Raw genomic sequence first — 13,395 nt, 5'->3', positions numbered from 1 at the left:
ATCCAACAACCAGAAACGTGTATGTTTTTTAACAGCTCAGATGTGGACCTTGACCTTTGACAAAATTGTTCAAAATTATTCATTACAAAATAAAGGGCAAAAAAATTGAGCACTATTAGATAGGCGGTTAAGTCCGTTGGCCCAGGTCGGGGTTCGACTCTGGCTCAGCTCGAGAATATTTTATAACATATACTCAAATTATATGGTTATAAGCTATATTAGTCAAAAAAATAAAGGGCAAAATTCATCTTTATTTAGATCTGGAATGCCCTGTAAGAGTACGATTGTCATGTTGGTGAAGCAAGTCAAGCAACTGGGTCTGCTATCTGTATCTTTGGTAAATTAATTGAGTTTTGTTGAAATCGGGGGGAAAAAATTCGTTGAGCGGCCACGGCACAATAATCTTGGTTTGTTCAGTCTACACTCTCCTTTTAGGGCCTATGCATCGCGCTGTTTCGTAGTATCATTATTATCATAGTGTAATTATGTATCCTTCGCTATATACTTAAACGCTTAATTGTTTGTAGTTTATGCGGAATTGATGGACAATGGAGGTCCCCAGACAGTGCCAGATGGAGAAGAAAGGTGTGATGCGGGAACAGTTGCTTCGTCGTTGTCGTCTCCATATCGATTATTTGGTCGCCAAACTACAATTCACCAGATGATGGGTGGAGGTAAAGGTATATACAATCTAATTATTACTGTTTTTATTATAGCCCACACTTTGTTTTTCTTAGATGTCCATTCAATTAGGCTATGAGTTATGTGATTACATTTTCTTGTTTGATTATTTGATAGCGGCTGATGTTATGTTGTGGAAGCGTCGATATGTTTCATCTGCAATTGTACTGGTTGCTACTGTTGCTTGGCTACTCTTTGAGCGTGCTGGTTTATCATTCTTAACCATTTCGTCAGATGTCTTGCTCATTTTGATTGTGCTGCTTTTTCTTCGTGCTAACTATGCTGAATTTAGAAATATGTATGTGCTTGAACCTATTATTCATCTTTTTCATAGGCACACATATTAGTTTGTTAACTCATTTGCAGCACTTTTATTTGCTCTTTTTGCAGGCACCTTCAATCATTGCCAGAATTAGTTTTGTCTGAGGAAATGGTCAATAATGTTGCAGCTTCATTTCGTGTAAAAATCAATTATGTGCTGCTAATGGCACATGATATTACCCTTGGCAAAGACTTCCGTCTCTTTTTTAAGGTTAGTGATATTGTTTACACACCGATTTTTTAAGTTCAAGCTTCTTAATATAGTCATTGCTGAATTAGTTTGACATCCGAGACCTGAAGATAATTACAAAGGAGTGGTAATCTGTATGATGGTGTGGAAATCACCTAGGAGTTGGACAAGTCAAGTCACCGTCCTAGTTGCTTATCTACTTATAAAAAACTTTTCTATTTGTTAATTAACCCATCTAAATACCTTATGCTTTTGATATTTTTACTAGCTGTACTTGATTTTTATAAAGAACTACTTTTATAAATCTCGCACAAGTCATTCTGTAAACAACACAGTTTGTTCTATTCACAGACCGGTTTATAACTGATCAGGTTACCATAATGTATCTGGTTGTAAATAAACATGAATGTCGCACTACCAGCATTAGTTTCCCACTCTCTATGTATGTAATATTCAAATTTGCAGCTACTTAAAAGAAGAAATGATCTTTATTGATGCTGGATAGAGGTTAAGAGAAAGGGCAAAACAAGGGGATTAATACCTATTTTCTTGGAGATTACAAATAGATTCTCAGATCTATCCAATAAAGGCAATTCATATGATCCATCTCTATCCCGTGATGGAAGATTACATAATTACCATATTAATTGAAGGAAATAAATTAGTAATCTATTATAATCTAAAACACTACCACTAATTTACTTAATATAACTAATCAATTATAGTTAATCTTATTCCTAGATATTAATGTACTAATAACTTATTACTTGGAATCCAAGTAATTATCATAATTATTTAAAAGGAAACAAATCCTTTTGTTGTTCGGCTGTTACAATCTATAACATTACCACTAACATACTTATTTAGAAAAACTAATCAATTATAATTAATCTTATTCCAAAATATTAATATATAATATGTACAAATCTGTGTATATATATAAAACCAGAAAGGTGGAGTGGTGATGTGGTGGCCTAAAAGAATTTTCAACATTATTTCTAGCTTTTTGAGAGACGAAGGTCTTCATGCATGATTCAGGCACATGTGCATATGATTGATTCCCATGGCAACACTTATCATTAAGTTAAGCATACATTTCATGGCCTCAAGTAAATGTTGTTAAAGCCAAAAAATGCAGCGAAGCGTAAGGGGTCTCTTATAGCTTAAGCATGATGTGCAGAGCGAAGCGTGGGCTTTTGTAAAGAAAAACACACTATATTAATTAATTAATTTATATATTGTTATAGATTAACATAGCTGGACATACTAGTTAGTAGTTACTGGCTATCAACTCAAAAGAAAAAACTAGACACTTAGTACTCGAACATACTAAGTAAGAAATTAAAAAGTGGAATAGTGGATTAAATTTATATTTCTGCATCAACATCTTTTTTGCTTTCAAGATAATCTAAATCATCATGAAAATCAGGATCGAGATTTGAGACGCCTATTCTGCTGAAATTCGATCTCCCCCTTCTCTCGTACTTAACATCCTCTTCCTCAATCTCATCAATTAGCTGCCTTTTAGATAAGAAGTTTGGAACTGCTACTTGTTGAGGATGTGAGAGGATAATTGACGTAGCTACGGTTTCTGGGTGTATGTTTGATTAAAAGTGTAGTACGTATATCCAGTAAAGGTTTTATTAGGCATTAAAACAAGCCCAATAAAACAAAATATTGACCACCTCTTAAAATCTGACATCATCTAAAAAAAATTATTTACACAAAAGCGCGTTTTTGTAGTTTTTTTGAGCTATGGGCTTTAGCAAAAAGCGCGCTTTTTGCGGCGCATTTGTATTTACTCTACGCTTCAGAAAAGCAAAGCCCGCCAGGTGGCGCTTTTCGCTTGAGCCGCACGTTTTTGGTAACCATGCTCAAGGTGATTAGAAGTTTTTTTAATAGCCCAATTGGAAGTCTTATATCTCTATATCTCATCATATTGTTTGGTAAATTGCATTTAAGTTGTGATAAGAGTATAAATAAATCAACCTTTCGTTTTTTTGGATGTCTCATTTAGTTCTTTACTTTCTTAAACTTTTTAAAGTAGTAAACTTTTACTATATAAAACTTAATCTCACGACTACTTTCCTCCCTCTTTTCCAAAATTTTATACAATTTTCTTAACCTCTGTGCACAACCTAAATGTAAGCAAATTGCTGGGACAAGGGTTATTCACAAAATTCTTTAGTCATATTTAAATTAGGAAATTGATTAATTTATTTTCCTTGATATTGTATATTTCATACTTTTAATTTAATCTCTTTTATCTTTGAATTCGTCTAAAATATTTTTATTACTTGGGAAAGCTTTACAGGAAATTAGTAACATACTTTTAAGGGAATATAAGTCTGTTTCCACATTTATAGTATATTCATTCACAATTCTTTCTGCTCGACTTTTTAAAGATATTGTATCATCATATTTATTTCCAAGCCATAACTTTTATAATGTGACGTCTATCGTTTTCCAAATTTGATGGAGCAATATGTTAATTGACTAAATATGTTAATATATATAAAAAAAAAGAGGTAGTCTATTAACAAATTTTTCCTAAAATTTAAAGTAATTATTTTATTTTTAGAAGTCTTAGTATTGTCTATAATTAACTTATGGCATCACGAATATAAAATATAATTGTGATCGAATGCAGTTCATGACATTAAATCTTGTAAACTATTAAACGAGGGATAAAATGATTTGTTAAATTTAAGATAATAACACACACACACACACACATATGTATATGTCTGTATATAAGAAAAAATATAAGAAATTTTCTATTATTTTTAAATAAAAATATATTTGACTATGGGAATATATAAGATTTGGCCATGATTTAATCTCGACTATATTTAATTATTTAGTATTTTTTAAAAATAATAACATATTTATATTCGTAAGAAATTAAAAGATTATTGATGAAAAAGCATTCATGTTGAGCATCTCACAAGAATCTATCATATATCTATCACAGCAAAACACATGACAAGGGTTTGTTTAAGCAAATTATTTATTTAAAAAGTCTAATTTACCTTTACTAATTATATATATTAATATTTTAAAGGTTTATTTTGGTCACTACATAACTATACTTATTATAGATTAATGTATAAGGTTCATTAATACATAATTATTACTCCCTCCATTGCACCAATCGGAGGTTAAGAAAATTGTATAAAGCATTGTTGTCATGTCGGTTTAGTAGTCGGTGACTGACTAGTCGACTAGCCGATTAAGTTGTAAAGGAATGTCGACTAGGTGAACGTCGATATTTTGGTCGCCTGATCGACTAAGCGGGCGACTAGTCGAGCTACAGTTTTAATTTCTGCATTTTTTTAGATTTTTGCTATATTTTTCTGCAGATTATTTCTCGTCTCTGCTCTATTTTGCTGCGATCTGCATCGTGCACAAGTCGAGCCACCGTTTTAATTGTTGCATTTTTCAGTTTTGCATTTTGCATATCTCTGCTATATTTTTGTGCGTATTATTCTTTTTTTCCCTATAATCTGGTGCATAATTAATTCTGCATACTATATAGATTATTTGTGCACTGCACAGCTGCACTATCGGTACCATACTTAATTACAAATTAGATCACATTAGAGTATCATGCAATTGTTATTTCTTATATATTATGTATTTTAGATGATCACAAGTACTTTGTTTTATTGTTATTTGTATCTCTTTCGTGTGTGATCTTTAGTTTCTTCATTCGATAATAATTTAAACACTATTACAGCCACTACTTTCCTCCACTATCTCAAATCTATAATTAAATATAAATGTGTCCCACCACTTTACCCGTTTTTCATCTAACTTTACTCATTTTTTACACTTTTTCTTGGTCTCCGTGTCCACACCCAATGTATATAATTCATTGGGACGGAGGGAGTATTATTTTATAGATTTTATACAACAAAGGTTTTTCTGAGCAAATCAATTCATTTAAAAGGTCTTATAAGTCTTGTATACACATACTAACTTTATATATTTTGTATTTTCAAAGTGGTGCGGGCGGAAGTTCGGCCCGATTTTTATTGTGTTCGGGTGTTTTAAAACATAATTATCAAATATCAATGTCTAATGTTCATTAATATATATATATTATTCTTGTAACCAATAACTGCATGTATATCTATTTATTATGTTTATAATCTCTTATTTGATATATCTACATATGTTATTTATTGTATGTAAGTTTTATTTTAGTTTATCTATAAACTTAGGAATATTAAAATTTGTTGCAATTACTTATATTTTAATTGATTTTATATGAATCTCTGACATATTTTTTTTGTAATAATTACAAAAGGTCACGTCACAAAATGATCACACGCACAACCTAATAAAATCTCAAATGTTATTTCTGTTTAAGTTTAAATAGCTCATTTGTAACTTAGATAAGCTTGTGTCTATTTAAAGTAGATAATCAAATAATAAAATACAAACGCAGGTTCAAAATTGTATAAGGATGGAATTGAATATCTTGAGAATCAGAAAAAGTGTAATGCAGAAATAGAGGACTCCCTTATGTCTCCAAAGTTGACCTAGAAACTAAGCTGAAAGCTTATCAGAACTCTGCCTGCCTACCTCCAGAAAGAGATCTTGGATAGTCAACCGATAGAAAAGAAAACTGCTATCGCTTTTGACTGTAATTTTTTGGAAAGTGCTAAAACAAAGAAAATGAAAGTATATTTGTCTCTGTTTGTAGAGGTGAGCATTCGGTTCGGTTAACCATTAAGAATCCTCTCTTTAGGTAAATCTTTAGGAAGCGGTACCAGAACCTCTGATGGAAAGAAATGAGAAAGTTGTTGAGCCTCAACCCAAACAAGAACCAAAGATAGTACAATCACAACATTTACATTTTATCTGGAAGATGTCGGTGTTTTGCATGGGATGCAAATCTAATTTTTACAAGAACGCAGAGAGTTTTTGATAAAGAGAATTAAGGCTAATCGAAACATATTTAAAATGGATATTATCATCTCTTAAATATAATATTTATAATGTGATTAATAACGTTTAGTATCATTATATATATTTAGAAAAGTAGATATAACTTTTTCAAAATAAAGCTACATAATATGGATAACAAGAAGAGGATATCGTCTAACGAGAGTGTGACTCAAATAAATTATATAATTTTTTGTAAGGTTGCTTACTAAAAAAAATTACTCCTCATTCATTTCTTAAGACGTTCCTTTTTGATGTCCCTCCCAGTTCCTTATATTTAAAAACTTATTAAAATAGTAAACTCTTATAATATAAAAACTAATCTCACCCATTTCTTTCACCCCCCTTTTCCAATTTATCAATTAAATATTAGAGGATTGATCCATATTTTTTACTCTTCCACATTACTTTACCAACCCCAGTGTAAAGTGTAAAAAATGGAGTGGGACGGAGGGAGTATAATTTTAGAATAAGCTATAAATGTAAGATTTATACATATTTTTATTAATTTTATATAAAATGCGAGTTTTTTACCCAACAAGTTACATATTATATATTTCTTGCTGAAACTCATAAAATTTTCATTTGGTTTTATTATAAAAATTGTTATTATTTTGTAGTAATTATTTATTCAACATTTGTCAAACGACAAAAATTGGCCTATACTTGACAAGTAATAATGAAAAATATTTTTATAATCCTGCCCGAAGTGTGATTAAGAAGATTATTTAATTGGTTAATTCTTTGTTCTCCACCATTTACCTCTTTTAAACCACGAATTTTACAGTGAACAGAAATTCAGAATCTCCGAACACGACTCCACACAACGTTGAACATAAACTTTTGGAAGCCATCACTATATATATAGACACACACACACACATGTATACAGGGAAGTGGTCAAATACAAACTAAATTAGTGTACAAACTACAAACTTAATATAAGTCCTTGGATGAATCTAATCCAATGGCCCCGCAGGGGCAACCACACACCAATTAATATACACCCTCCCACACATGATCCACAAAATTCCTTCTGTTTTTAATTTGAATTTTCCTATCAATCGGTGAACTTTTTTTGAAATCCGACTTCACTGTATTTTTATTCATATCCCAATAATCAATTTCAATAACATATGTGCTATATTTCAATTTGATTTAGAGATTTTATAATTTAAGTTTGTAGTTTATACTCTAAGAAGGTTATTGTAGAATAATAAAGTCAACGTGAGTTGTTACAAAACTCTTAATTACATCTTTAAGGAGTTCAAGGAGTGACTTTGAATCATTATTGTCCTCATTTTTTATCTTCATATCATCCTGTACCTCAAATATTGTTATACAAATTTGAGGACAAACAAGTTCTTTATCATCAACTTGCACATCTGAATCATCTCCATAAGTGTTCTTATCTATAATAATACTTAGAGTTGTCACATTTGATTCTTCTAGGATATAGATTTTATGGGCTTTGTCAATTTGATGCTCTTCAAAGAGCTTTGTTTGATTCCTCATAACTTTTTTTGGACACTTTATAAAAGGGTTAAATCTCAAAGTGCTCACTGAAGTGAAGGGCTGGTATCAAATTAGTCATCAAACTTAACGGGGTATCACTTGAATCACTAAAGTCAAAATAAATAGCAAATAGATACCTCAAATATGTGCTCGAGAATTAAAAATTATATCTACGGAGTTCTATACATTTTTCTTGAATGCTACTACAACCAAATGAAAAGCTATGAATTCTAGTATTTTGGATAATACAATGACATTTTTTAAATTTTATCTACTATTTATTTTTATTTTTTTAGTTAATAGAAAAAAATTAGTAGATCAAATTTTAAAAATCTCACTATATTATTTAAAATACTAGAATTTATAACTTTTCATTTGGTTGTGGTAGCATTCAGGAAAAATGTATAGAACCCCATACATATAATTTTTAGTTCTCGAGCACATATATGAGGTACCTGTTTGATATTTAATTTGACTTTAGTGATTCAAGTGATACCCCGTTAAGTTTGATGACTAATTTGATACCAGCCCTTCACTTCAGTGAGCACTTTGAGATTTAACCCCTTTATAAAATTGTTCACATTCTATCCTCATTCTTTGCATCTGTCAACGGCTGCCCAATATACAGAGTCATGTGGATATGATTGTTTAAGGATGCCTTTAATAGCACGAGGTGGAACTTGAGGATCAATATTAGAAGACATGATCGTAGATTCTGACAAACTATGTGGGCTGATTTGGTATTGTTGCAGATTCACGGGGTGTTCAGTGTTTCAGAATGTTTAGGGGCTTTAGTGATTGAATACGGGTGTTGGTGGTTGGCTGTTGGCAGCTGATGGTGCTGGGTAGGGGTTTATGGTATTTGGGTGGAGGAACGATGGGCTCTTGATACTATTTGATGTAGGAAAAGGGTAAAAATAAGGGAATATGGCTTATGTCTGCAGAGAATCAACAAAACACAGGATAAATCCAAGTAAAGACCAAAATTACTTAAAGGAAACAAATTCCTTTATTATTCTTCTATTTTAATCTAGAACATTACTACTTACTTCTTAATATAACTAAAATAACTAATCAAATAATTAATCTTAATATATACAAATTAATTTATAAATTTCTTGTTCAGCATCCTCTGTTATGGAAAAACTATGTCCCTTAATTTTCCCCGCCGGGGTTGATTATAGTATATCTTGCTTCTTTACTGTACACATCCTGACCTACGATTATGCAAGCATCGTGCACTGTGTACAATAATAATATCCTTATTACACTGGGTACTAAAACTCAAGTAATATACTTATATGGTATATGGATAGAGTTTGCATCCACTGTAAACTACACAAGATTTTGCTTGTATAATAAAAAATAACAAGTATACTATGTAGGTATGAAAGCAGTCAAATGGTATTGACATCACCATTGTTTCGTGATTTTCTTACTTTGCAGGTGGTGGTGGTACTTTGGCTTATGTCCGTAACTGGTAGCTATCTTTCTTTCTTCACTCTCGCATATATTGGTAAACACTACTGAAGCAACCACCAAACTTAAGATGCTTTTAATATAATTTTCTTAGTTTTTAGGTTTTTCTAATCAGAATAAATTTGTTATACTCTCGTTATAAAAATGTGTGATGTATATATTAATTTGTACAGGGTATTAGCCTAGTATGCCATGTTTGCATCTTTTGCGATAAGATTGGGAACAATTTTTGCACAGTTATATGAATGTTGCATCAGTATGGTACATACTGATATCCTGAATAGGTCTCAATAGTTTCCTCAGCCATCGGCTTTTTCTCGCTCGGGGTTCTGTTATATATAAAATAATAAAAAATAGAATTCAGATCAAACATTCAAATATTTGTACAAAGTAATTAAAGAAAAAGGATAAGAAAAAAAATTGATTTTAGCCTGTACTTATATTCTGTACACCGAGGTTAGATTTTGTGCACACATTAGAAATAATGACCTATGAAGCTGAGAAGCTAAACTTTAAAGGTCATTTTTTGCGCATTAAGTAGTTGTACTCATTTATAGCTTTTAGCCCAAGAAGTCGAAATAAGCACCATCCCATTTATGTGATGGGACAATGTACATGACCGAGTAAAATACTAATAACAAAGAAACTAGTAACAAGGAAACAAATCTTATTCGAATACTTATATCTAAAATATTCCTAATAAACTGTTTATCTGATCCATTTACCTCAAAGTCAAGTAGTGCTCAGTGTCCTCTTTATGGACTGCAATTAAATTGATGTAACCAGGAGATTTACATACAGCCCTTTTCTTTTTTCTCTTCTTTATTTTTAAAAAAAAAAACTTTGTATGGTTACAGATCACCATTTTCTCCACAAATCCAACAGCTTTGCACTATTAGGAGATCCGTCTACCAATGTGGGCACATGGAGAATATATTATTTGATGGTTTCTTTTCAGTTATTAAGGATAGTATTAGAAATGACAGTTTTATTCGACTTGACGGATACCTTACCCGTTCCGATCAGTTTGGATTTTTCCGAACCTGATTTCCACTGCGCATTTATCAAACAAAGAAGATTTTTTGGATTTGGATCTTGGATATCCCGAACCGAAACCTGATATAACACACACACACACACACACACACACTTCATATTGTAACCATGATACATAATTCACATACGTAATTAAGAAGTTCTTATTATAAATAGATCTACGGTGTATCATATGATAAAACAATATATCATGTATCCTTACATTTAAGCTAATATAGATGTTTCGACTCGTCGAGACACTAGTAATGCAATATTATTAGTAATAGCAGCAATGCTTTTTAATATGCATCATAGGGTAAAGGGTTTGTAGAAGATATATTTCAGGATATATGTTAATATATATAAATGTAGTGTAATCTCCCTCTCCTCTCTGGCATGCATAATTTGGGTGCGGGTTTCAGGTAAAATCCGAACCGATCCAAAATTTCGGGTTTTATATAAAATCTAATTTGACCCGAAATCCGTTGGAACGGATTCAGGCCCCAATTTTCGGGGTTTTTTGGGGTCCGGATCTTGTCCGAAAATTTGGATTTGAATATTGAAAAACCCGATCTTATCCGGTCCTTTGTCATGCGTAGATAGAAGTTCTTAATATAGGATATGGAAAGTATATGTTGAGTTTGAATCCGAAAAAGCAATCTATGAACGTAAAGCTGGATTTTCTATAAATTTGTAGGTTGGTGTTCTCTTGAATATTCGGTGTAGATAGTCGAGAAAGTCAATCTGTATATAAACATAAGCTGTATTTGTATACTGTCTATATTAAGGCGATCAGTGCTGGCGATGTCTGGAATATTTCATGACTTCAGAATATTGTGCTTTTAGTTGTTTTTCAAGAAACCAAAGTCTTCAGGGGTTTAGATTGTACTTCACTTCTCTTTTTATGTTATACACAGCAAGCTGACTTGTTGAGCCTGTTTAAATTAAAGCTCCTATTGGAAAATTGATTTTAGGACATGTAATTATATGTTTCATTCGCCTGACAGATTTTCTCTTAACCTCAGTTAGAGCTTCTAGCTTACATTTTGCAAATTTGGAATTATGACAGGAACAATAATAGCAATAACGGTTCCTGCCTTGTACAGCAGATATGAACAAAAAGTTGACAGATATGCTGGTTTCATCCAACAAAAACTTTCCAGGCACTATAAAATTGTTGATGATAATATGATCAGCAGAATTCCTCAGAATTTACCCAAGGTTAAAGACTCATAGATCTGGAATTGATGCTGAAGGTTTGAAGCACAATTGTTTATTACTGTAAAATAGTAGTCAATATTGTTGTTATTGTTAATATTGCAAAGCCGGTTCCTTGGTTATTTACTAGATTTGCTCTGTAGATAAAGAAAAATGAAAACTACAGGCGGAAAATCTGTGGCAAGCCAGGTAAGATAAACATGAGCTATAGTTTGATGGTGAGCATATCCAAGGGTAGTAGCAAAAATAGTTGACTAAAATAATATATAATATTTGTTAGGTAAAATTTGTTGAAGTTATTTATTTTCTTCGTTTTAATTAAAAATAAATAATAAATAAACTTGATAAAATCTAAATATATTATCATAAATATTAAAAGTCATAACCTTTTACTTGGTTTTGGTAACATTCAAAAATAATGTGTAAATCTTTATAAATAATATTTTTACTGCTTGAACTTATATTTCAAGATACCTGTTTGATATTTAAGGCCACTTCAGTGACCATTTTGATACCCAGTGGCGGTGCCACACTGGGGCCTGGGTGGACACATGCTCCCACAGGTTTCCCTTTGTGGGCCCCACATATTAGTAATACTCGTATGTTTTGTCATTTGTGTTCCGGATAAATTACTAAATCTCTCCATGAAATCATCTCAGCTTCAGTCTATTTCAGTAGTTCTAAGTTCTAGCAGTAGTTTCAGCATGTAGGTTGGTTTTTAAATAAGATTTGAAGGGTAGGATGTTTAGTCAGGTCTGTTTGTTCCAGTTTGTAGTAGTTGATGTTCAAATTTGTAAAACTAATTAAGTAATATATTTTGAGAAAATCGAAAAATTAAAAGTGCCCCTTTGAATATTTTGTCTGGCTCCGCCACTGTTAGATACCGTTTTGAGTTCAGTGACCAATTTGATACATTAAGTCCACTTCAATGACCAATTTGATAATTAACTCAATTTTGTAATAACTTAATCCAGTCATTTAAACCACACAAATGTCCCTCCTGCGTTTACTTTAAAAAGTTTCTGTACTTACTCACGTAACTTAAAATGCAACTTATGTGAAGTGCGTATTCAGATTTCAGAAGTATCAACCCTTCGTGATAAATGTATATATGATCTACCTAATAATTAATTCCTAGTATAAAATTCAGGTTTTTCTTGGTTGGAAGGGATTGTGAAATTAAAACTATCAAAATTAGTATTGTTATTCCCTTTTATAGAAAACCAGGTTCTCGTGTGCTTAATTTGGAGAAATGACTTTTCTTAGAATACATGATTCTGAAATTCCTCGCCCCGCTCCCCTACCCATTCTTTATTCGGCTCCTCAATCCTCATATATACTATAAAAAGATATAAACATAACTATTACATAAATTATGAAATATATTATAATTTTAAATATATTTTTATTATTCCCTTTTTAGATTTTATTATTTCATATTATAATATAGTTTATTAATTTTATGTTTGATTTTTAATTAACTCATAATTAAAAGTTGATTCATATCGAATAATTAATTAATTAGTTTTATATTATATTCTAATAACATATTTATTAATTTTAAAATATTCAGGATTTTTTTGCAAATTTTTGAAGGGATCTTTATTTTTTATTCGAACAAGGATTGACAAACAAACTAATAAAATATCGACATCTGTCCAAATTTAGGTTTCAAGATGAAACTGAATCTCAAATTTAGGTTTCAAGATGAAACTGAAACCCCAACTGTTCACATTTTGGGTTCCGAAATTGGTAGCGTGGATTGCGTTCGGTGATGCTCGAATAGATCGTTATGTAATATTTGATAAAAAAGAAATATGATTTATTATATATTTCATTTAATATTATAAATAGAGCATCTATAGTTAATTAAATTCAAAGAACTTATAAAATAATATTATTTTCTAAAAAATTATACATATATATAAATTCAAGTATAGATTATTTTGACCTGATACTAGGATCTCTAACACCACTCAATATTAACGGAGGTTTATTCGATT

General features: G+C 31.2%; 1 protein-coding gene across 1 annotated transcript; it reads left to right on the top strand.

Annotated features, from left to right (window-relative positions):
• Positions 1-215: 215 nt before the first annotated feature.
• LOC108224928 (reticulon-like protein B16) lies at positions 216-11,617 on the top strand. Its single transcript, XM_017399691.2, has 6 exons — positions 216-407; positions 528-680; positions 799-979; positions 1,072-1,213; positions 9,107-9,176; positions 11,244-11,617. The coding sequence occupies exons 2-6, from the start codon at positions 542-544 to the stop codon at positions 11,408-11,410; spliced, it is 699 nt and encodes a 232-aa protein (XP_017255180.1). The 5' UTR covers positions 216-407; positions 528-541; the 3' UTR covers positions 11,411-11,617.
• Positions 11,618-13,395: the final 1,778 nt, after the last annotated feature.

This window comes from Daucus carota, chromosome 6 (assembly GCF_001625215.2).
Source record: "Daucus carota subsp. sativus chromosome 6, DH1 v3.0, whole genome shotgun sequence".
NCBI lineage: Eukaryota > Viridiplantae > Streptophyta > Magnoliopsida > Apiales > Apiaceae > Daucus > Daucus carota.
Note: the sequence above shows the minus strand (reverse complement) of the source record. Positions and strands in the feature narration are given on the sequence as shown.

Excerpts from the sequence above, each read along its gene's own strand:
- LOC108224928 (XM_017399691.2), top strand. The coding sequence starts at position 542 with ATGGACAATGGAGGTCCCCAGACAGTGCCAGATGGAGAAGAAAGGTGT. Across the intron at positions 681-798 it reads GATGATGGGTGGAGGTAAAG|CGGCTGATGTTATGTTGTGG; the intron begins GTATATACAATC and ends ATTATTTGATAG. Across the intron at positions 9,177-11,243 it reads CTTCACTCTCGCATATATTG|GAACAATAATAGCAATAACG; the intron begins GTAAACACTACT and ends GAATTATGACAG.